The sequence below is a fragment of the Rhipicephalus microplus genome, unplaced genomic scaffold, assembly GCF_043290135.1.
Source record: "Rhipicephalus microplus isolate Deutch F79 unplaced genomic scaffold, USDA_Rmic scaffold_23, whole genome shotgun sequence".
Lineage (NCBI taxonomy): Eukaryota > Metazoa > Arthropoda > Arachnida > Ixodida > Ixodidae > Rhipicephalus > Rhipicephalus microplus.
In genome coordinates this window covers 1,808,982-1,834,701 of record NW_027464596.1, presented here as the reverse complement: position 1 = coordinate 1,834,701, position 25,720 = coordinate 1,808,982, and the positions used below count along the sequence as shown (strand labels likewise).

General features: G+C 46.6%; 1 protein-coding gene across 1 annotated transcript in view; it reads left to right on the top strand.

Annotated features, from left to right (window-relative positions):
• Positions 1–13,108, top strand: part of LOC119185271 (decapping and exoribonuclease protein-like) — a 175,452-nt gene extending 162,344 nt beyond the window's left edge. Inside the window, exons 4-6 of the mRNA XM_075884090.1 lie at positions 3,482–3,617; positions 8,384–8,469; positions 12,615–13,108. Coding sequence (XP_075740205.1) covers positions 3,482–3,617; positions 8,384–8,469; positions 12,615–12,666 — 274 coding nt within the window. The 3' untranslated portion in view covers positions 12,667–13,108. The remainder of the gene's footprint in view (positions 1–3,481; positions 3,618–8,383; positions 8,470–12,614) is intronic.
• The last annotated feature ends 12,612 nt before the right edge of the window (positions 13,109–25,720 follow it).

Here is a 25,720-nt window from a genome sequence, read left to right as displayed (position 1 = left end):
GGACGGACGGACGGACGGACGGACGGACAGACAGACAGACAGACAGACAGACAGACAGACAGACAGGCAGACAGACAGACAGATAGCGTCAACTCCGCTTTAGCTTGTTAGTAGCAGTAGCTTTCATTCGACCCGAGTAGACATGAGTCATAATCAATGTATACTTTGTGGTAGAGAACACGGACGATAAGTAGACGGGGAGATGCGCAGTCTGTCAACTGAACACTTAATTTTCACATATATATACCACATACATATAATTAAAATGAGAAAAGGAAAAATGAAAAGTTGGCTGGAAAATAGTGCACATGAGCAATGAATCTAATCGTCTGCCTTCCCAGGTGAAAATTTCCTTCTGGTTGGCTATTGGATCCAGCAGTGCTGGTTTATTAGTGCATTCTGAGTAGGTGATGGAACCAGCAGCTGATAAAACCACTAGCTGGTGTTTCCAGCACAGTTCTGCAGGCAGACGGCCAACTTGTAACTCGCAGACGTGGAGCTGAGCAGGCAAAGCTGGCAATAAGCCTAATTCGAGCTCTATACTATCAGCTGCAAGCTTTAATACAGCTCAATTAGACCAGCGAAATCTGACCGAAATCTGACCTGTTTCTAACTGGAAGTTAGTAACCATCACAGCTGAAGAATCGTCGCTTTCCACTTGTGTAATACTTAGTAATACGAGTTAATAATACGAGTTACAGTGGTACCAATGAGTATAATAAGTTGGTTCCTCCCAAGATCATGTAGTTCTGAAGGTGCTGCTTTTCAAAAGTGCGTTAAATATGCACATAACATACAATCGTTGATCAATTATCTTTATTTCCAAAAAATGTACTTACACTACAAAAGGGTTATCTGCCAGCTTTGGCTCATGCTCTATATTTCGAATCGTTCTGGGTGGAAATCCAAAAGGGACCTTGATCCACACCCCAGATGTCTGTGTTGTGGAGGGCAGCCAAATGATGAAGGCAATCTTTAACAAAATAAAAGATTTTGTTCTCCGTGCAGATCGCAAATGCAGATATCAATCTTTAAAAAATGCTACTTAACACCGCGGGAAGCAGTGCGCGTGAGGATATACATATCAAGCGAATTAACTTTTACATCTCTACAACCCCATTAGTTTACTCAGCAAACTAAAATTAAGAACTTTCTTAATAGATCCTTACACGGAGACAAAGAAACATGGCTTACACTAACCGGCTTGCATACGTGCATTCATTAACATTGCAAACACCAATGTACAATGACAGTGAGCTTAATAAAGCACAAGAACATTCGGCATATGCATGCTTTACTTATATTTGAAATAATAACGCAACTTACTTGCACAGGAGGTGGAGGGCTGAGAAACACGCTGGGCCTCAATCTGCACTCACGAAATCGAGACACCATATTGCACAGCACCGAGAACAGCTCAACTAGGCTGGTGTTCACTTGTTTATTTATTTATTTATTTATTTATTTACAAGTACTGCTGTCCCATGCCTGGGACATTGCAGGTGCAGGTACAGAAAAATCAACAAAAGCAGAGAAACAAACAATAGTGGATACAAATTTATGTGACTAACACATAAAATTTTTCCCGAACTCTACAGTGTTCAGTCTACGCAATGCGCCATCAAGCTTGTTCCAATCTTCCACCACACGCGGAAAAAAACTTGTTACACTTTTTACAGGTAAAACTGACTTGAGAATAAACTATTACATGTTAATATCACACAGATTTGAGAGGAAAGTTGTAACTAACACATAAAACACAAAAATGAAAAGACAGACAAGTCACGACAAGGGCGCAACCTGTGTTCTGTGCTAAACTACGGGGCTAATTCGTCATAATAATTTATATGTTTTATAGGACTACTATTTTGTTAACTTTTACCTATAAATAAATAACACAATTTTTCTATTGTGCAGAATTTGTATTAGGTAGGTGGAACCAATGCAACCACTGCTGGAACCAATACAACCAGCATGAAACCAGCAAGTTAGTTGCAGGTTCCACCAGAAACCAGCATCTCCCATCCGAAAACCAGCTGGAAATTTTCACCTGGGTTGTTCCTTGAGTGTATAATCTTTTTTGTTTGTTGATCGTTAACTGTTCTTGTTTTTATTTTGCTCTTACTGTTTTCAACTCGTATATGTAGTATGCGAAAAATAAGCCTTAAGTTGATGGTCTGTGCTTGTCCCCATCTGTTATTTGTCTGTGTGCTCTACTCGGCAGTATCCACTAATCATGAATCACCAACTGACCCAATCATCCACTTTGATTAGAAATACTATGCTGACGTAGATGGCATGAATCAAAGAACTGTGCGAGCATGATAGAGCTGCTGAATGCCGTAAGACGTGTTTTTTCGACTGTTGACTCATGAGAATACACCTGTTCTTCTGCAAAAGCGAACGTGACTTCCAATTCTATAAATATGACTGCGCATCACTCTCATTCAGTAGCAGCAGGAACTGCGAGTGACACTCTTCATTGTCTCTCAAACAGATGTGGCAAAAAACTAATCTCGTATTTTTCTTTCAAATATTCAGAAGGTGTGTTTAAAAAAATAAAATGCACGAACTCCATAGTTCATGTTTGTACTAAGATTTACGTTGCTGAAATAATACAGCATGAGTTTTCTAAAAAAAAGGTTAAATTGACTGTCATGGTATTTATTAAAAAATATTTGAATGACTACATCGAAAAAGACAGTTTTCATATGAGCAGCTCGGATCTGGCACAACAGATCTCAACTTTGTGCTTTTCTACGTGTTTCTTTCGAGATACTACTCGGCAGCGCAACAAAACTAAAGGCTCACGCGATGAGTAAACCAGAGAACACGAAGGACGATGTACCAGTGCTACCACCAGGCATTGTAGACCAAAAGAATAGGGTCTCCTGCCATTATCATTGTTGTGATGTAGTTCATACCTAAACAAAAAGGACGGAAATCGATATGTGTGGGGGCCGTAACGGGCTCAGTCACAAGCTCGAATACACTAACACTAGTGAACACCTATGATTTCACGAGCGCATTTCATAGGTCTCAGGTGGTTATGTGTTACCAGAGACTGGGAGAAATACCAGCATATAGAGGAAAGCTAATCAACTCTGGCCTTTACTACTACATCTATAGAGTGTGAGAAATAGATAAATACGTAATGCTATTTTGTGGGGAAGACGCGGGAGATTCTACTTGATGTGATAAACTAAAGAATGCTTGATGTCGACCTCTGACCTACCTTCCACTTCCCCAAGCACTTTTTGTGCATCATGTGATGAAACTGCATGTAATCGATAAATGTTCCGCCATTATCGATCAAATCGAGTTCGTATTCAGATAGTTGTAGTTTGGCAGTGAATCCTTAATTTCAGTACTGATACGTTTTGTTTAGTTAACATATATATTAGCCTGTGTACCGTGAGAAATAAATATTACATGTAACCGTCAATAAACTTGACTGTTTACATTTGTCCTTGTTTTGTAGGCACAAGCTGCTCTCCTGGTGGGCCGAGTCGCGTCTTGGAGGCGTACCAAAAGGATTGTGTGGTTTTCGAGACGACGATGGCATTGTCAGACACGTCCAGGAGTTTGATGTGAGCACAATGCCAGACAAGGCCGAGGTAAGCCAATATCACTTCAGTTGTGTATTTCTGCAAGCATTGCTTAGCGTCCGTGCTTGAGAAACTTCTGCCACGCTTGTTAAGAAATGCTGTCATTAAAGAGCAGGCCGTTTTTTAGCACATTTGCGGTGCATTGGCAGCACTCAAAATAAATAATAAGGACTGTAAAAGCATTGCTTAGCGTCCATGCTTGAGAAACTTCTGCCACGCTTGTTAAGAAATGCTGTCATTAAAGAGCAGGCCGTTTTTTAGCACATTTGCGGTGCATTGGCAGCACTAAAAATAAATAATAAGGACTGTAAAAGCATTGCCAGTTTATAAACAGCTCAAGTTTCTTGACCTGCAGGTGTCATTTTCTACCAAGAATTTCTACAAACTGCATAGTGCTTCCATTCAACCCCATCATAACCAGTGACATTGTTGCCTGATTCCTTGAAATGAAGATTTGTTTTTCCATTGGCTGAGTTCTCTTTGGTTTAATCATCGCTGCATGAAGAGCTGGTAGTAAGGCATGCTTTGTGTACACTAAACCTTCAAAACATGCCGAAACTGAAATTATGTATGCCTCTACGAGATGGCAATCTTGAAATTGACGACTTTCCTCTGGCATCTCGAAAAGTCTCTACATGACTGCATATGCTTGCTACACCACTCTTGTTAAGTCGATGAGTAAGTGAGCGATTACAATTTAAACTGGCACAGCATCGTTTGTTACCTTGCTCTATCACTTTGGGCACTTCCTATCACAATGAGCACTTCGTTTCAAAATTTTTTCTCGAAGAGAGGGGCAGCGTCTTTTTGTGTTTATTTTAAATGGCCTCCCCTCAAACGTGACTCCACCGCTGTTAGTAGCTAGGCGAATATTCACCTTCGCGGAAAAAAACAACCATAGCTAGTGGTTATTTTAAATGACGAGGAATCGACTTCCAGCACACCTTAGCCAGCAATTGGTACAGTAACTAACAATAAATATGACTGACAAATATACCCGTGTAGTTACCAGTACTTTTTGTTCGGGCCGTGCATCTTTGTCGGAAGCTCTTGGCCGTGAAGAACTCAGCGGCTTGTAGCAGTCCTGTGTTCTTGCACGCCATAATTAACTTAATACATCTTAGCATTGCATTACCGTGCCTTACAGAAATTGAAATTTGAAGACTTCATACCTAAGTAGAAATGTTGGCTCTACTTTTAACGAGACTTGCATGCACCTCCGAATTTGCAAGACACACCTAGAAAATGAGTGTGAAACAGCTGCAGCAGAGCGTAGCGAAGCATCTACGTGCGCAGGCCATGTTGCCCCCACAAAGATGCCGCCACGCAGGAGAACAGGCTTGCCAGTTTTGTGCTTATGGATTATCGATGTGCATCTTTACCTTGTTCTGTTATAGTAAAAGAGTGTAACACCCATAGGTTGGCAAGCAAAGGGGACATTCCTTGGACTCACTCTCAAAATATATTTAATACAATAGTGCTCATTTCGATCCGAAACTTTACTCAACCAGGCTCACTCAGACTGATTCAGAATAATATTTTTCGTCTGAAATCACTCACACTCGCGGTTCAAATCTTAGTCTAAGTGGAAAAAAGCACAGCATGTCTACAGAATGAATGATGAGTGGAACGAAGGTTTCAAAGGTTTTATTGGTAAACCGTGAATCATTCGCTGGCAGCATTTATGCATCTGTCTTTCTGTCTGTTCGTCTGTTCTGCCACCTGTCTGTCTGCATATCCATCTTTCTGTATGTCTGTTCATCCGTCCATCTAGTGAACACTCCAAGTGCCACCATTTCGCATATTTTCATCTTATATTCATCATATACAAGTATCGCCATCTGGCACACATTCCAAGAACTAAAACGAGAGGTGGCTACTACATACAGGAGATCCACGACCCACGCCTTAAGGAGCTTCGTCCCTTAAAGAAACAGCACAATTCGAAATGTTTTGAGTCAGTCAACCCATGAGTGCGCCTGCCGACCTGTAATAACACTGCCGAATTTTTCTTGCCTTGAGGCTAATTGGACTCTGCTTACTACTCTGTCAGTTTTAGGCACACGGATGCCTGCGTGCATTCTGCGTCCATGTACGATGCCATTTTCTCGTTTAAATCAGTAAACTAAATGGCGCCGCCTAGTTTTTTGGTACAGTAAAAGCTCGTTAATTCGAATACCACGGGAACGCTGAGCAATTTCGAATTAAACAAAATTCGAAATAACGAAAGTGAGAAAAAATGGGTGGATTTGGGGGAGGGGGGGCACGAAAAATATTTATTGGCCAAAAAAGTCGGGGATGACCATCTGCTTCTTTTCTCTGAATGCCACAGCTGTGGCTCCCTGTTCCAGCGCGCGGACACGGCGCAGGGAATCCTCTTCACCCTCTTCAAAGCTTAAAAAGAGACGCGCCACACTAAGTGCCTCCATCACCGCAGAAGCTGACGGGCGCACAGGCGCTTCGTCATTTTCGTCTTCCTCACCTTCTGGCTCTTCAGCATCACGCTGCGCACCGGCTACTTGAGCGATAATGTCCTCATCAGTCAGGGCACCACACACCGATGCACCGGTGTCAACTTCAACATAATCGGCAAAACGTACGCCCCGAAGAGTGTCACGCAACGCCGCTGGCATGAGCTCCTCAGCCCCATCCACGTCGACGTCACAACTATCCTGCGCACTTCCAGCTGCAAATCCACTGTGGCTGAAACAGTTTGCGATTGTGGTCGCGGTAACCTGTTCCCATGCGCGCACCAACATGTGCATGGCAGTGAGCAGCGTACTGCCGAAGTCCTTCCTGTCGCCCACGCACAAAATCATTCTCTCCAGCACGTGACGCCTATAAAAGCACTTAATGTTCCTTATCACACCCTGGTCCATTGGCTGTAGGGCCGCAGTCGTATTTATTGGGAGGAACACCAACTTAGTTGCTCTCAGTTCAACGTCGACTTTGTGCGCCGAAAAGTTGTTGACGACAAGAAGAACGCGTCTGCCGCCCAGTTCCATTCGCCTGTCGAATTTCAGTAGCCACTTCCTGAATAGGTCACCTGTCATCCAGGCTTTCTTGTTTGCGGCGTACTCCGTCGGCAGTGAGCGAATGTTTTTGAAGCACCGTGGCTTGAGTGCTTTGCCAATCACAAAAAGGGGGACCTTTTCCGTACCGGTCATATTTGCGGTAACCAGAACAGTGACACGCTCTTTGATGCATTTGCCGCCGGCACAGCTGTCTCCCTTGTAGGTGATCGTCTTGTCTGGCTGCAACTTGAAAAATAATGCTGTCTCGTCAGCATTAAACACATCCTGTGGTGAGTAGCTCTCCAAGTACTGCTGCAGGGTGTCGCTTCTCCAAGTAGCACATGTTTCGGCGTCCACTTCCTTTGCCTCGCCGGATAACGTGCGGAATACGAGATTGTGCCGCTCCCTGAAACGATGAAACCATCCCTCGGAGGCGACAAAGTCTTCAATGTCCAAGTGCAGGGCGAAATCGGCTGCCTTGGCCACGATGATAGGGCCGCTCAATGCGATACTCTGGGCTCTCATTTCTTTAAACCAGATAATCAAAGCTGGCTCCAGTTCCGGGAACTTCGCTGTCCTTAGCCTTTTTCGACTGGCGCCAAAATCCTCGGCTTCATAGGCGTTTTCAATGGCCGTCTTGTTGTGTATGTAGTTTGACAACGTGCTCGGAGGTATGCCGTGCTTCCTCGCAATTTCGTATTTGCTCGAGTTCCCTTGGTCAACCTTTCGCAAAATCTCCGCCTTCTCCTTGACAGTCTTCGCGCAGTAGTTTCCCCGCGGCATCTTGCAACTTCGATGCGGATTAAGACGGCTTGACGGCGTGAAGAAACAACGTGCTTGAGGAACAAAGTGACGCTGCCGGGAGCGGCCTAGGACTGCTAGGACTACTCCGCCGACTCCTCAGCGTCCCGTGGGTCCCGCGTACAAGTGGCGCCAGGCGCTGAGATAGCGGGAAGGCTACGAAAAAAAAAAATTGCTCCCTGGATTTCGGAGGCCATACTTTGCTCGCCCTTCACTTGGAGGCCACTTGAAGCTCGAAAAAACTGGTCGTGCCACCTATAGTTCGACCGTAAAAGCTTCCACTAGTGTTTGACGATGGTGACGCTCAGCGGCGCGCACTTCGAATTATCCGTAGAGGTTGCAATTTCTGTTCGAATTAACGAATCGTTTTACACATGGTCTCCTATGCACTGCGGACCGGACTGCGGCGACCATTTCGAATTATCCAAAATTTCGAATTATTGAGGTGTGAATTAACGAGCTTTCACTGTATATATCTCCCAAGGTGATGTCGTAAATGAGGTGTCCTAAACACACACACAAAATCTATCGCATAACTCTCGATTTCTGTTTTTTTTTGCTCCTTTGTGCTGTCCGTCGGCAGGAAAGCAAAACAAACAACAATGTGTACACTTCTTGCCATGCAACATGCGTTTTGCTTATCATGGCTTATTCGGGGCCATCGTTTTTCCAGCTGTGTTTTCATTTTGCCTTATAAGAGGCAAAAGAATATTCTCCTACTGTTATATACATTACGTTAGCCGGAGCTTGTCATAACTGTACCTTTTGAACGCCATGTACTGACGGCGGAACAATTTCTAATAATTAGGGTATTTAATACTAGCAACTAAAACAATTTGCCTACACAATTGCAAAAGTATTGGATTCTTCATTCTTATTATTTTCCTAATGAACAAGTATTGATGCTTTGATTTCAAGATGTTTTATAGAATTTTGCTGTTACTTCTTTTTCTGTCGCAGGGACTGTGGTCAGAAGATGTGTGCATGCAGTTCCTGGATGATGCGCTTAACTTCATCAAACAGCATGTTAAAGGTGACGATGGGAGGTTAGTTCTTTATGCTGTGGTCATGTTCAAGTAAACTTACATTTAGTTATTAGCTTAAAATTAGCAGGCTGCACTCAGTGCAGTATATGCACACTGACAACCCTCATCAGTCATTGTCAGGCAGCGATTCTATGACTATTGTCTGTACGTTCATTTGTCCGTCCAGTCGGTGATATCAACGTAGACATTATGGACTTTAGGACCCTGCTTCGCTTCATCATCAGTTCTCACTTCGTGCGGATGCAGTGATTCTTAAAGGGATATAACTGTCGTATTAAACAAGAATGCTGCGCGCGTCCCGTCTTACAGCTGTGTTCGTCCGGGTAAAAAGTGCACTAATAAGCATTTAAAAAGTGAATGTAAACCACCTAGTTCAGCTTAGTGTCCAACTTCGGGTGATCTTAGGGTTCCCCGAGCGGTCAGATTGAAGGTAGCCTTTTCGTGTTAGCCCCAATAGTAATTAATTTATTTGTGTAGACAAGCAAATTTTCAATGCATTTTGTTTCACTGGCTAAGCCATCGTGCGCCGCATCTACAGGTTGGGCGCCAGCGGGTAATGAGAGAGCCACGTGGTAGCAGCAGTAACAACTCGTCGTGTTTAGTGGGCACTGTGACACTTGCAAGATTGGGGAAACCGTGGTGACCGAACGCGTGGAGTGCTGATAATTCCATACTCGTGAGCCGTGTTTTTGTTCAAACTACACCGACGGGCACCTCGGTGCTTTATTTGTGGATTATGGTGTGAGTCGGTGATCACATGGCACTGTTTTTATACTTGTTGATATTCCACTTTTCTGTGCTCGTTTCGTATCCCGAACAAGAAAACAGCCCTTTGATACCCGTAAAAAGCTTTGCTTCGGGCCGGCTGAAGGTATTTAGGCTTATAAATTTACGACCGATGTACTGGTCAATGGTCGTTTCGCTATGCTACTGGCATGTCTCATTTTTTTGTTTGACAAAAAAAAAAAAGAGGTCTCTGTATATCCAGCGCTTCCTTTACGTCAATCCATCACTCGCACTCCGTGGCGTCTGAAGCATGCTGATTATACGGTTGGCATCCACATCAATACAGTGCTCGTCTGCTGACCCGAAGGTCGCGGGTTCGATCTCGGCTGTGGCAGTCACATTTCGATGGAGACGAAATGATAGGGATGTACTGTGCGACGTCGGTGCACGTTCAAGAACACGAGGTGTTTAACATCTCCCGAACCCTCCTCTACAGCGTCTCCCATAATCATATCGTGGTTTTGGGGCATGATACTCCCCAATAATATTATTTAGGGTCGGGGGGCATCTTATTTGACTCACATGGAAATCACTATTTTATACATTATCGGGAGTTCCAGATCAACGGAAGTGGACTGCGATATCATGAAAGAAAAAAAACAGGTTGAAACGGCTGCTGCGATTGCGGTTGTGCGTGCCGAAAGGTGTCGATGCCCCCCGCCCTCTCTTTGCTTTGGATTGTCTTCATGCTCAAAAAACTTTAGGGGCTCCCCGGCACTCTGGTAAAAGCCGATGGGGTTCCCCAAACCGGAACGTTTGAAAACACCTGGTTTAAGGTATTGTTTGCAATTTTTATGTCTAGCGTAGTATGGCTTTCCTCGTTGCCCCCGAACCCTTGCCCCCGAGCCCAGATTCAAACCTACAGGTAGCGGGTGCGAATCCAAGCTGCGGCAGCTGCATTTTCGATGGAGGCGAAAATGCTGCAGGCCTGTGGGCTTAAATTTGTGTGCACGTTGAAGCACACCAGGCAGCCAAATTTCCGGAGCCCTCCACTATGGCGTCTCTCTTAATCAAGTGGTTTTGGAACGTTAAACCTCACATATCAATCACTAGTTCTATTGTTTTATTAATGTTTATATGAACATTCACGTTGCATACGAGCAGTCAAATCAACTTGAAATACTCCGCACTGTACCACACTTCCCTAGTCTAAAATACTCTGCCACTTTATAATGATTAAGCTGGCCTGTCAGAACTGCGCACGAATGTTACATAATGCTGAGCACAAGTAAGCTACGGGTGCTCGGATTTTCTAACATACTAAGATAGTTTACCCCAAAGGAAGAAGAAACATTTCCTTACACAATCACTATGAGTATGTAAATCAAGACTCCTTGTCAAAGCCTTCACCCCAGAAAGATTGTCAATTTAACTACTATCCCTAATAATGAGCACACATTTTTCTGCTCACATCTCGTTGGCGACACAGCAATTAAATTCCGAAATCGCAGTGTTTTTCTAGGCACATCTAAATATAACTGCCCACCCAAAGTAGTGTAGGAACAAACAACTTACCACTAAGACATATGACGTTGCCTAACCTTACATAAGTTTTCTTTTCACATACGCTATAGCGAAATAAGAACCATACAATAAAAGGACACGATTAGTATGTTCAGTAGGTAATCAAAATAAGAAAAGCTAGAAAAGTAACATGATAAATGCATTGTAGCCTTATTATATTGGGCTTATAAAAAAGAAAATATTAATTTTTATTTGCTTTCTTCAAGGCTTACCGTAGATGCTTAGCGGCTGTGTGCCCTTCAAGCTTTTACCTTCTCCAAATTTCTGCCTTTTTTTTCATTTCTTTATATCAAACAGCTTCGAATTACTGGGTCATGTGATGCAGTCATGTTATGTGGGTCATTTGACGTGGAAATATGTCTCTGCCACTAAAAGGCTTTCAGGGAGGAAACCTTTCTTATTTCTGACAGAGATTTGACGAGCTTTTGCCTTTTAGATATTATACTCAGTGCTTCTTTTCTAGCTAAATTATCTGATACATTTTGTAGCTTTAAAGATTCCTTTCAATATTATCTCACCAAGCATTTCATGCAACTTGTGTGCCCCGTTGTTATTGCTACAATGCGTCACCTGATCGGGTGTATTTCAACTTCGAGTAGCAGACGTAAAAGCCACCATCTCAGGCTGACCCTGTAAATATGGTTCTGTGTGGCTTTGTTACGTGACCGTCACCACCTTTAATTTTTTTATTGAAATAAAAAACAAAAGAGCTCCTGTCACCGCTACTTGGTGATGATTAGCCCTTTCCACTTGTCTGTTACAAACAAAGAATTAAAAAACAAAATACAGTCAAATCTTAATAATTTGAACTCGAAGGGACCCGAAAATTAGTTCGAAATAAAAATGTTTGAAATAATGAAAGCTAAATAAACGAAGGGCTCTCTATGCAGTGGCACATGTGCATTGAGCTAACACACAAGGGGGAAATTTAAGACTTACATTTATTCACAAATCACAGGACATCCATTATTTTTGAAGCAATCGGTGATGCGCGTCTGCATAAGTTCGTCTCGTAGTGAGTCAACCTATTTCGCAGGCAGCTTGCAAAGCATTTCTACTTCGACTTCAGCATTTACCTGGCGAGAAAAGCTGCGCGCGGAAATGTCGAGCGCCGACACTTTCTAAAGACAACCATAACAACGACCGCTCTCTTCGCGCACATCGTTAAAAGAAGAAGAGTTACGTGGCAGGAAAAGAAAAGGGAGAAGCATGGCACTGGCACGGGAGAGACCCCCCCTCCCCCTCGAGGCCTGGAGCTGTGCTCCCGCAAGGGGCTAAGGCTGCAGAAGATAGCCTTTTTTCTTTCCTTCAACCACACATTCATTCGCCAAGTGACGGCTTTCTTTTTTTCCCCTCTCTCTTGGCGCACGACGTTGAAAAGAGCAGGGTCTTTACGTAGCAGGGACAGAAAAGGGAGAAGTGTGACATGAGCGCATCGCAGATCGGCATTTGAGAGAGAGCAAACATTCCACCGCAGCCTTTTCTTTCCTTTTATTTCCTTCGCAGGCAGCGTTAAGGTGTCGCAGGTGCCACAGTGGGATTGGGCAGGTTGCTTAGAGCATTTTGGGAGCACGGTATGTTCGAATTAACCGTCAGAAGTGCTTGGACGTACGAATTACTGCGCGTTTCCGCCCATTGGAATACACGTAGCTTGTACGAGACCTCATCGGGAGTTCGAGTTGACCGGGAGTTGGAATTAAGCGTGTTCGAATTAATGACATTCGACTGTAGCACATTACATATATACAGTCCTATATCTGTGAGTCCAAAAGTTTTCATTTGGGCAGGTAAAAAACATAGCCTCCAAGCTGACTTTCACCTTTTTTGATTTGCAGGACTGTGTATCTTTTCAAGTATGAGCCGTCATCCTACCAGACAACGTGCTAGCGTCTGGCGGATCTCGGGAAGCTGTACAGCTTGCCCGACTGGTTCCTGAAAAGCATTGAGGGCAGTTGAAGTTCCTGCACGGGCTTCAGTTGCTTTCTATGTAGCGTGCAGAAAGCTGACTGACAAAACAGGGAAGAGCTCTTTTGTGATATTTTAAGTGTAGATGTGGCTGCTCCAGAATTAGTGCTTGGAGAATTTCAGATAATTTGGTTTACAAATTGTATTTGTTCCTAAATGATTGCTAATTCTTTCTATATTTTCTTTTGTGACAATCATCCCAAAAACAGGTGACATTATCACATGTTCCTCGGACAAAGGAAGTTATAAAATTAACTACTAAATCATTCACAAGTGCTTTACTACATCGTTCAATTACTTTGCAGTAGTATTATCGTTCTTTATATTTTACGTTCATGGTAAAATAAACTATTTTTTCTGCATATATCGTGTTTTTGTTCGGTAAACCCAACAATGTCTAACTTTGATGCTCGCACAAGACATAAAGAAAGCGCACTAGGCTCTTGGAATGACAAGCTGACCTACTTCTTAGGTATTGACGCTAAAAAGGCAGGGCGTGCGAACAAGGACCCAAGAAAGGAGACACCACAAACGCCATTTGTGGTGTCTTTTCTTTTCTGTCAATGTTTGCACGCCCAGTGTCTTTAACTAAGCTCTTGTTTAAAAGGCACTTTGAGCATCCAACTATGATCTCAACCAAGCGCTTCTCTCTACGCGCCTTAAACCCCACAGATAGAAGCAAAGTGCTTGTTTGAGGCATGATTTGTCGCATGCCGTAATGAGCGCAATCTGGTGGCGTTCTAAGATGTGATTAGTATTGAAACTGGTTTGTAAATGTTTATCAGTCTAATTATATTTGATTAAATAGATTTCGATGTGGTTGGCTGTATTCTGAGCATTTCTCTATTACCTGATCGATAGTATGAGTGTAGCCAAATGTTGAGTAGCGAGATTGAAATGCCGCTTGTATCTTTTGCTGATGAATTCTAATCTTGTTTTAATTCTACTAGCAATTACCTTTGTAAATAGCTTGTGTACGATGAAGAGGAAGCTGATCACCCTGTTTTCTTCAAGCTCTTGTGATGTCCTTTCTTGTCTACTAAGATTATGATAGCATTTTTCCAAGATTCTGGTACTTTCCCCATCAGGAGAGGGCACCAGTATACATAGCCTTGAGATGTTATGAGAAGGCATTTGATTCAGAAGAAATATCAGCAGTCATGCAGACACTGCAGAATAAGAGCGTTCACAATGCATATATAAGCATCCTGGAAGAAACATACAAAAGGATCAACTGCCACGATCATCATCATCATCATCATCAGCCCGACTACGTCCACTGCAGGACAAAGGCCTCTCCCATTTTCCGCCAGTTAACCCGGTTCTGTGCTTGCTGCTGCCAATTTATACCCGCAAACTTCTTAATCTCATCTGCCCACCTAACCTTCTGTCTCCCCCTAACCCGCTTCCCTTCTCTGGGAATCCAGTCAGTTACCCTTAATGACCAGCGGTTATCCTGTCTACGCGCTACATGCCCTGCCCATGTCCATTTCTTCTTCTTGATTTCAGCTATGATATCCTTAACCCCCGTTTGTTCCCTAATCCACTCTACTCTCTTCTTGTCTCTTAAGGTTACACCTACCATTTTTCTTTCCATTGCTCTCTGCGTCGTCCTCAATTTAAGCTGAACCCTCTTTGTAAGTCTCCAGGTTTCTGCTCCGTAGCTAAGTACCGGCAAGATACAGCTGTTATATACCTTCCTCTTGAGGGATAGTGGCAATCTACCTGTCATAATTTGAGAGTGCTTGCCGAATGTGCTCCACCCCATTCTTATTCTTCTAGTTACTTCAATCTCGTGGTTCGGCTCTGCGGTTATTACCTGCCCTAAGTAGACATAGTCTTTTACAACTTCAAGTGCACTATTACCTATCTCGAAGCGCTGCTCTTTGCCGAGGTTGTTGTACATTACTTTCGTTTTCTGCAGATTAATTTTAAGACCCACTTTTCTGCTCTCCTTGTCTAACTCCGTAATCATGAGTTGCAATTCGTCCCCCGAATTACTCAGCAATGCAATGTCATCGGCGAAGCGCAGGTTACTAAGGTATTCTCCATTGACTCTTATCCCTAACTGTTCCCATTCTAGGCTTCTGAAAACCTCCTGTAAGCACGCGGTAAACAGCATTGGGGAAATTGTGTCCCCCTGCCTTACACCCTTCTTGATTGGTATTCTGTTGCTTTCTCTATGAAGCACTATGGTAGCAGTTGATCCCCTGTAGATTTCTTCCAGAATGTTTATATATACTTTATCTACGCCCTGATTCCGCAGTGTCTGCATGACGGCTGATATTTCTACTGAATCAAACGCCTTCTCGTAATCTATGAAGGCTATGTATAGTGGTTGGTTATACTCTGAGCATTTCTCTATTACCTGATTGATAGTATGAATGTGGTCAATTGTTGAGTAGCCTGTTCTAAATCCTGCTTGTTCCTTTGGTTGATTGAATTCTAATGTTTTCTTTACTCTGTTAGCAATTACCTTTGTAAATAGCTTGTATACTACAGAGAGCAAGCTGATCGGCTTGTAATTCTTCAAGTCCTTGTCATCTCCTTTCTTATGTATTAAGATGATGTTAGCGTTCTTCCAAGACTCTGGTACCCTTCCCGTCAGGAGACACCTCGTAAACAGGGTGGCTAGTTTTTCTAACACAATCTGTCCTCTATCTTTCAGCAGGTCTGATGTTACCTGATCCTCACCAGCAGCTTTGCCTCTTTGCATGCTCTCCAAAGCTTTTCTGACTTCTTCTATCATTACTGGTGGGGTTTCATCTGGGTTACTGCTAGTTCTTATAGTATTAAGGTCGTGGTTGTCTCGGCTACTGTACAGATCTCTGTAAAACTCCTCCGCTATTTTAACTATCCTATTCATATTGGTAGTTATTTTGCCTTCTTTGTCCCTTAGTGCATACATATGACTTTTGCCTATCCCAAGTTTCCTCTTCACTGCTTTGACGCTTTCTCCGTTTTTCAGAGCATGTCCAATTCTCTTCGTGTTATACCTCCTTACATCGCATACCTTACGCCTATTAATCAACTTCGAAAGCTCTGCCATTTCTATTTTGTCTGTTGTACTTGAGACTTTCATGATTTGACGCTTCTTAATTAGGTTCTTCGTTTCCTGGGAAAGCTTGCCAGTGTCGTGTCTAACTACCCTGCCTCCAACTTCCACTGCACACTCCGTAATGATACTCGTCAGATTATCATTCATTGTATCTACGCTAAGGTTGGTTTCCTCACTAAGAGCCGAGTACCTGCTCTGCAGCGACACTCTGAATTCCTCTACTTTCCCTCTCAGTGCTAGCTCATTGATTGGCTTCTTGCGTATCAGTTTCTGTCGTTCCTTCTTCAAGTCTAGGCGAATTCGAGACCGTATCATTTTATGGTCACTGCATCGTACCTTGCCAACCACTTCCACATCCTTCACGATTCCTGGGTGTGCAGTCATTATAAAGTCTATTTCGTTCTTATTTTCGCCATTAGGGCTCCTCCGGCGGCGGTCAGATCTGCAACACAGCAGAGGGTGCTAAGAATCTCTGGATCTGGGCAGGCCGCCATTGGAACCTGAACTTGGCAACATTTAACGCTAGAACCTTATCTAGTGAGGGAAGTCTAGCTGTACTATTCAAGGAGCTAGAGGGTGTTAAATGGGATATAATAAGTCTCAGTTAGGTTAGGAGGACAGATGAGGCCTATACTGTGCTACAGAATGGGCACGTACTTTGCTATCGGGGCTTGGCAGACAGAAGAGAACTGGGAGTGGGGTTCCTAATTCACAGAAACATAGCTGGCAACATAGAGGAATACTATAGCATTAATGGAAGGGTGGTAGGTATTGTAATTAAACTGAACAAAAAATACAAGATGAAGGTAGTACAGGCTGACGCGCCTACATCCAGCCATGATGACGCTTCAGTTGAAAGCTTCTATGAAGACGTGGAATCGGCAATGAGTAAGGTAAAAACACAGTATACTATAGTGATGGGCGACCTTAATGCAAAGATAGGGAAGAAGCAGGCTGGAGACCAGGCAGTAGGAGATTATGGCATCGGCACTAGAAACGCCAGAGGAGAGCTACTAGTAGAATTCGCAGAACGCAATAATTTGCGGATTTTGAATACCTTCTACCGAAAACGAGAAAACCGCAAGTGGACTGCCACGATAGTGCTTCGTAAAGAAAGGGACAGAACACCAATCAAGAGGGGTGTAAAACAAGGGGATACAATCTCCCCAATACTATTTACTGCATGCTTACAAAAGGCTTTCACAGGCCCAGAATAGGAAGAGTTATACATAAGAGTTGATGAAGAGTACCTTTGCAACATGCACTTAAGGGGAGATTCGGGTCGAAAAACGTGAGTTTTTTTCAAAAATACCGATTTTTATTTTCACCTTTCTTGATAAGATTAGTACCTCTACGGTTATGAAAAAAATAATACAGGTCGAGACTTAACTGAAAATCCTTTAAAATCATATTTAAAAGCCCAAGGTGCCTGTTAAAAGGTCGAAAGTGCGCAGTCTTCGACCACGTTGCCGCCGATAATGCCCCGCCGCTCGCTATTGTTGATCGTATGAGTCGAAGAGTCGTGCCTCACTTTTCAAATAAGAACAGTTTCTCTCGCTGATGCAGTGCAAGAAATAATAAAAAGAAGCACCCTTCTGCGCGTTTTTCGAGTGCCGCAACTGGCTCATCACATGGTACGAATCGGGGACCGTCATTGGCCGCTGCGCGCCTGTATGTGCTCTGAAACCTATTTGCGGTGTCCATGTCTTGTCGAGCAGCACAGCTGTACAATGCTTTTCTCGTGTAATTATCTCTGTTATGAATTAAAAAAGGCATTGCTCGCAAGTGAAAGCCGTTGTGCAGCGCGCTCTGTAGGAATAGGCTACGAGAAGCTGGTCCGATTTGCGGCAGTTGTTGGCGTGCAAAAGCCAATGCATCAGAAGTCATTCACACTCATCAGCTGTAAAGTTCGTGATGCGACAATGAATTACGTCAGCGCCAATCTTGAGAGGTCGAAAAAGCTCGCAGTGAGAGAACTTAGCAGGGACGACATTGCCATTATGTACGACGGTATGTGGCACAAGCATGGCTGCAGAATGGCATGACACTGGACTTAGTTTGGATTTCGCAGTCGTGTCAAACTTCTTCCTAGCTTGCAGTTGGCACAACGCCAGATGGAGCGGAAGTTTGGCAAGCGTTTCATGGCCCTGTCTGTGACCGAAATGTCTGTGAGGTGTCGGTTCGAAAATGCCGAGAGAGAGAAACTCATGGTGCTAGCATATTTTAGTTGTAGTAGCCACTACAATAAGGATTGTTCTTTTTTTTTTTGCAAATTTCATCTGATTCATTAATATCTTTCATAAGTAAAAACTCAATTTTATGTTTAAAGCTCGTTTTTCTCAAAACACAAGTTTCGCCATTTTTTTCAATCTGCCCCTCCTTTTTCAGGCACTTCTAGTTCTCGGATCTGCATGAAATTTTGCCCAATGTTTTTCCAAAGTATGGCAAATGCAATTATCTAGTTTATATTTCTATATTTTATTGTATAATAAAGAAATTTTATGTAAACCTTCACTAGGGTAGGTGAAATATAGACTTTTTACGTCTATTATTTTTCACGCATATTACATATTTTGTATGTGCTTCCTAATTAGTTATTTTCACTCTACACTTTATTTGAAGCAATATGAACTATGAATGGTAAAAACTTACAGAAGTTTAGGGAGGAAAAGAGGGAGGGCAAAAGGATTAAGGTTTTCCCTTTGTCATGTTGCAGAGCTAAAAGTGTGTAAGTTGAAAGAAAACTATTTATATATTTGAAATCAGCATAAAAAGTTCCATAAACACCTCAAGTTTCATTGCTCTAGGGTGAGTAATAAAAAAAAGTGCCTTCGAGTAGCATCTCCCCTTAATTGATCACATTGTATTTGAGTAACTCAGGTGATGAATTGTAACTCATGATTACTTAATTAGACAAGGAGAGCTGAAAGGTAGGTCTTGAAATTATACTACAGAAAAGGAAAGTAATGTACAACAACCTGGGAAGAGAACAGCGCTTCGGAATAAGTAATAATGCACTTGAAGTTGTAAAAGACTGCATCTACTTATGACAGGTAATAACCGTGGAGCCGAACCACAAGATTGAAATAACTAGAATAAGAATGGGTGTAGCACAATCAATCAAGCACTCTCTAATCATGACTGGTAGATTGGCACTATCCCTCAAGAGGATGGTATATAACAGCTGCATCTTCCCGGTACTTAGCTATGGAGCTGAAACCTGGAGGCTCATGAAGAGGGTTCAGCTTGAATAGAGGACAAAGCAGCGAGTGATAGAAAGAACAATGATAGGTGAAAACTTAAGAGACAAGATCGGAGCATAGTGGATCAGGGAACAAACCGGGGTTAAAGATATCAAAAGTGAAGAAGAAATGGACATGGGCCGGGCATGTAGCTTAATTTTAGGCAGGATAACCGCTGCTCATTATGGATAACTGACTGGGTTTCCAGAGAAGGGGAGTGCGTTAGGCGTGCAACAAAGTTAGGTGGGCTGACAAGATTAGGAAGCTTGCGGTTATAAAGTGGCATTATCAAGCCCACGACCGGGTTGACTAGCAGATCATGGGAGAGACCTTTGTACTGCAGTGGACGTAGTCAGGCTAACGGTGATCATGATAATTATTTTGATGTGCCTATATTGATGTATCAAGGATGGCTACGCAGAGTGTTGGTTTTCCATGTCTTCTCGGTACAGGCTATTTAGTTCTCATGTCTACAATGTACTCCGTCTTTTGGTTGTCAGGGTTTTCGGACATGTAAAGTTGGTGCACAGAGTGGTCTGGGTAATAGCAGAGAGTGCTGGTGCTCATTCTATTACAATACCACGTGAGTTCTTCCAAGCAATTGAGCTCTGACGTTAAGTAATGATATTATCAAAGCATTGTAGATTGCAAAAATTAGTGACTGCACCATAACATCACCTGATTGATGTCATCAATGGGCATTGTCCGTTGTCTAAGACGATTGGTCAAAGATCAGCTGAGCCTGGAAACGGGACGGAAGACGCCTCACGTATGCGTTTTTCGCCACATTGTTCGACCTATAAGATTCGTTGGTGTGGTCGTGTTTGCTGTGAGAACCCTAGATGTGCAGCCGGCTCATGAAAAGCACTGACGAAAACAGAGGCAGCACTGGTACCACCCGCTGCTTGTCTCATCCATATTTGTCAAATGGAGTGGCTGCAAATTTTTAATCCCAAATTGATTTATGCCTGAGCTTCCACCAAGATCACTAAGGAAACTGTGTGAAAAATGTACATGTTGGGAGAGAAGATACAGCTTAAACATCAGTGACAAAAGCAAGTCAGGCGCTTTTGTGATACTTCACATATGTGTTCCCATCACGGCAGTACACCAGTGAAATACACTTGCAATGTAAAGCAGTTTTTATTTGGCTTGCCTGGGAACCAAACCCACCTTTTATCAGTGCCTAATAGTAGAAGTCGTGTACATTTAACACTACATCACCAATGTTCACTTATAAAGCCCTACAAACGTGCCTTTTAACTTCCACATCTTTTAGATGCGATGCATTTCTTAGCGAACTTTGGCAACATTGAGTCTATCTATCTACCTACCTACCTACCTACCTACCTACCTGCCTGCCTGCCTGCCTGCCTGCCTGCCTGCCTGCCTGCCTGCCTGCCTGCCTGCCTGCCTGCCTGCCTGCCTGCCTGCCTGCCTGCCTGCCTGCCTGCCTGCCTGCCTGCCTGCCTGCCTGCCTGCCTGCCTGCCTGCCTGCCTGCCTGCCTGCCTGCCTGCCTGCCTGCCTGCCTGCCTGCCTGCCTGCCTGCCTGCCTGCCTGCCTGCCTGCCTGCCTGCCTGCCTGCCTGCCTGCCTGCCTGCCTGCCTGCCTGCCTGCCTGCCTGCCTGCCTGCCTGCCTGCCTGCCTGCCTGCCTGCCTGCCTGCCTGCCTGCCTGCCTGCCTGCCTGCCTGCCTGCCTGCCTGCCTGCCTGCCTGCCTGCCTGCCTGCCTGCCTGCCTGCCTGCCTGCCTGCCTGCCTGCCTGCCTGCCTGCCTGCCTGCCTGCCTGCCTGCCTGCCTGCCTGCCTGCCTGCCTGCCTGCCTGCCTGCCTGCCTGCCTGCCTGCCTGCCTGCCTGCCTGCCTGCCTGCCTGCCTGCCTGCCTGCCTGCCTGCCTGCCTGCCTGCCTGCCTGCCTGCCTGCCTGCCTGCCTGCCTGCCTGCCTGCCTGCCTGCCTGCCTGCCTGCCTGCCTGCCTGCCTGCCTGCCTGCCTGCCTGCCTGCCTGCCTGCCTGCCTGCCTGCCTGCCTGCCTGCCTGCCTGCCTGCCTGCCTGCCTGCCTGCCTGCCTGCCTGCCTGCCTGCCTGCCTGCCTGCCTGCCTGCCTGCCTGCCTGCCTGCCTGCCTGCCTGCCTGCCTGCCTGCCTGCCTGCCTGCCTGCCTGCCTGCCTGCCTGCCTGCCTGCCTGCCTGCCTGCCTGCCTGCCTGCCTGCCTGCCTGCCTGCCTGCCTGCCTGCCTGCCTGCCTGCCTGCCTGCCTGCCTGCCTGCCTGCCTGCCTGCCTGCCTGCCTGCCTGCCTGCCTGCCTGCCTGCCTGCCTGCCTGCCTGCCTGCCTGCCTGCCTGCCTGCCTGCCTGCCTGCCTGCCTGCCTGCCTGCCTGCCTGCCTGCCTGCCTGCCTGCCTGCCTGCCTGCCTGCCTGCCTGCCTGCCTGCCTGCCTGCCTGCCTGCCTGCCTGCCTGCCTGCCTGCCTGCCTGCCTGCCTGCCTGCCTGCCTGCCTGCCTGCCTGCCTGCCTGCCTGCCTGCCTGCCTGCCTGCCTGCCTGCCTGCCTGCCTGCCTGCCTGCCTGCCTGCCTGCCTGCCTGCCTGCCTGCCTGCCTGCCTGCCTGCCTGCCTGCCTGCCTGCCTGCCTGCCTGCCTGCCTGCCTGCCTGCCTGCCTGCCTGCCTGCCTGCCTGCCTGCCTGCCTGCCTGCCTGCCTGCCTGCCTGCCTGCCTGCCTGCCTGCCTGCCTGCCTGCCTGCCTGCCTGCCTGCCTGCCTGCCTGCCTGCCTGCCTGCCTGCCTGCCTGCCTGCCTGCCTGCCTGCCTGCCTGCCTGCCTGCCTGCCTGCCTGCCTGCCTGCCTGCCTGCCTGCCTGCCTGCCTGCCTGCCTGCCTGCCTGCCTGCCTGCCTGCCTGCCTGCCTGCCTGCCTGCCTGCCTGCCTGCCTGCCTGCCTGCCTGCCTGCCTGCCTGCCTGCCTGCCTGCCTGCCTGCCTGCCTGCCTGCCTGCCTGCCTGCCTGCCTGCCTGCCTGCCTGCCTGCCTGCCTGCCTGCCTGCCTGCCTGCCTGCCTGCCTGCCTGCCTGCCTGCCTGCCTGCCTGCCTGCCTGCCTGCCTGCCTGCCTGCCTGCCTGCCTGCCTGCCTGCCTGCCTGCCTGCCTGCCTGCCTGCCTGCCTGCCTGCCTGCCTGCCTGCCTGCCTGCCTGCCTGCCTGCCTGCCTGCCTGCCTGCCTGCCTGCCTGCCTGCCTGCCTGCCTGCCTGCCTGCCTGCCTGCCTGCCTGCCTGCCTGCCTGCCTGCCTGCCTGCCTGCCTGCCTGCCTGCCTGCCTGCCTGCCTGCCTGCCTGCCTGCCTGCCTGCCTGCCTGCCTGCCTGCCTGCCTGCCTGCCTGCCTGCCTGCCTGCCTGCCTGCCTGCCTGCCTGCTCATGTGCGCCGTATTTATTTCCTTGCAACATCGACGCCCCTGGGCGCCAGAACGGCAAACTAATCTTATCACATCTCTCCTCCCTTTATTAATGGTTGCAAACAATTGTTTAAGGTGCGTAGCGCGATACTGGACAGGAGTACTGGGTGCTGTGACAGCAAGTTCCGGTTCCCTCGCCACGTCTTCCCTGGGATCTTGCTTAGACTCTGTGTCGTGAAGATGATCCGGAGATAGCTGCCTCTGACCAACGTGCAAGCCTGGAGCAAGACCAGTTAGCTGCGTCTGACCCACGTCCAAGCTTGGAGCAAGACCGGTATATACCGGGTTGCCTGACCTTTGGTTGTTTGCACTCAGTTCCTCAGGGGCCTGGCAGATGTGATCCAAATGTCGAGTTAACCGTCGTCCGTCTTCCAGTAGAACATCCATGGGCGAAGTGCGTAGCTCCCTGATTTTCTGCTTAAGTTGCTTCTGTAGCACCTTGGTCCTGAGGTCTGGGTGTAGCAGGTCCAACGCAGTCCTCAGCTTCCGCCCCAACAACAGCTCCGACGAAGAGCAACCCGTGACCTCGTGAGGCGTTGACCTGTATGTCAGGAGCATGCGGGCAATTTGAGTGCGAATATCTCCAGGGCCAGCCTTCCGCAACTTGTTTTTGACAGTCTGCACGACCCGCTCTGCAGCACCGTTTGACGCTGGATGATAAGGCGGCACCAGCATTCGCCTCACCCCGTTTTTCGTGAGGAATGTGGAGTAAAGCTCACTGGTAAATGCTGGCCCATTATCCGACACGACCACATCTGGAAGGCCTTGGTTTGCGAACATATTGCCCATGCAGAAAATAGTTGCTTCAGCTGAGGGTGTAGAGACCGGGAACACTTCAATCCACTTCGAAAACGCATCGACTGCGATAAAAAAGTAGGTGTTCCTGTAAGGACCGGCATTGTCCACATGCAGCCGTGACCACGGTTTATCCGGGAACGGTCAGGGCATGACAGGCACTGGTCGTGACACTCTTTGATGCTCCTGGCAAATACGGCACCTTTGAATGGTTATCACTATATCGTTATCCAGGCTAGGCAACCACACATGGCTACGCACAACTGCCTTCATTTTGGACAGTCCTGGATGACTCTCATGCAGCAGCTAGAGGACTTATTTTTGTAAGGATTTTGGAAAAATGACTCTGTTGCCCCACAATAGACAGTTCCCTTGCACGCTCATCTCATGAAAGCGCGTCTCGTAGGGTCTTCTCTCTGACCCTAGGTTTATCTGGCAGCCTGACCACAACGCTGCTCTTACTTGTGACAGCGCCGGGTCACTGGTGGTGGCTGCCGCAACAGCATTTGACGACAGCACCCCTGGGTATACTCCTTCCAGCATTAACACTTCGGCAGGGCAGTCAACAACAAATTCGGCAGTTGGCAGAGGTAGCCGGCTTAACCCATCGGCATGTGCAATTTGTGAACCCGGCCTATACTTCAGGTCGTAACTGTACCCCGACAACAGCAAGGCCCACCTTAGCACTCTAGGAGAACAGGATTCGGGAACTGGTTTGTCTGCTGCGAGCAGGCCGAGCAGCGGTTTGTGATCTGTGACGGCTTCGAATTGCCGGCCCCATAAGTACTGCCTGAACTTTGTAACGCCAAATACAAGGCTCCTCATCTAATTGGCTGTAGTTTTTCTCCGCGGTTGCCAGGCTGCGGGAGGCAAAACCAATGGAGCACTCTTCTCCTGATGACTCTCGCTGCGCCAGTACTGCTCCAATCCCGAAAAGGGAGATGCATCAGTGACAAGCACAGTTGGCTTTCCTGGGTCAAAGTGTGCCAATATAGCAGCAGAGGCCAATAGCTCCTTGCTTCTCCGAAATGCCTGCTTTTCATCAGTTTCCCAGCGCCATGGTGTTCCCGACGCCAACAAACTATTGAGCGGCTGTATTACGGCAGAAAGGTCCGGCAAGAACCTTCTGTAAAAATTAACCAATCCGAGGTAACTCTGAAGTTCTTTGACCGCTCGGGGTGCGGGGGTTTCCAGCACTGCTTCAGTCTTGGCCGGGTTTGGATGCACCCCAGCCGCACTAATGATATGGCCCAAGTACTGGACTTCTAGTTTCATGAATTTGCATTTGGATAACTTCAGTCGCAGTCCCGCGGTTTTCAGGCGATCCAACACTCGGCCCAAATTTTCCCAATGCTCTTTGTCACTGGTTCCTGTGACCAGAATATCATCAAAGTACACTACGACATGGTCAAGGTCGTGCAACAGATTTTCCATCTCTCGCTGAAATATAGCCGGAGCTGATGAAACCCCGAACGGCAGCCTTGTGAATTGGTATAACCCCTTCGGAGTGTTAATGGTGACTAGCTATTGGCACTCCTCATCGAGTGTAACCTGCTGATAGGCATCTTGCAAGTCAAGCCTTGTGAACTTCTTGCCCCCTGTAAGTCGCGCAAAAAGTTCCTCAATCCTAGGAATAGGGTAGGACTCGACGACTGTCACCGGGTTTATGGTAGTCTTAAAATCACCGCAGACCCGAACCCGGCCATCGCGCTTCAATACAGGAACGATGGGCGCGGCCCATTGAGAAGTTTTCACCGGTTTGATAACGCCTTCCCATTCCATTCTCTGTAGTTCTTCAAAAACCCTATCGCGCAAAGCATATGGTATCGGACGTGCCTTGACAAAACGTGGCTTCACACCCTTTTGTACGGATATAGACGCTGTAACGCCGTGAAACGTGCCAAGCTGCTTCGCAAAAACTTCGTGATATTAGCTTACCAGGTCTTCCGTAGACTTCATGACGTTGACTCCCTCCGTCTGAGCGATGCCTAGCTTGAAGGCCTTCATCCAGCTTCGTCCAAACAGTGTAGGACATGCCCCTTTCACGACAAATAGTGGTAGCTGGCGCTCCTTGTCGCCAAGTATGACCAATGCTTCCAGCTTTTCCTGGACGCGTTTCATGTCGCCGAAAAAACTTCTCAGCTGCACACTCGATGGCTCCAATGGCACCGACGGAAAAAGCTCGGCAAACTTGCCATCACCAATGGTCGACACACTAGCGCCGGTGTCCAACTCCATATCGAGAATTACGCCATTAACTTCAACCGCTATGCGCATTGGCTCCGAACTAGCTGTGTGAAGCGTCCACAAGTTGAAAACTTCGGGCTCTTTAGCAGAGACAGGCAGGTCGCCCAGGTTGTTTACGCGACTAAACTGGCTCTGGTCGAAATTTCTACTTCCCGGCTGAACTCTGCAAACTCTTGCAAGGTGCCCTTTTCGGCGG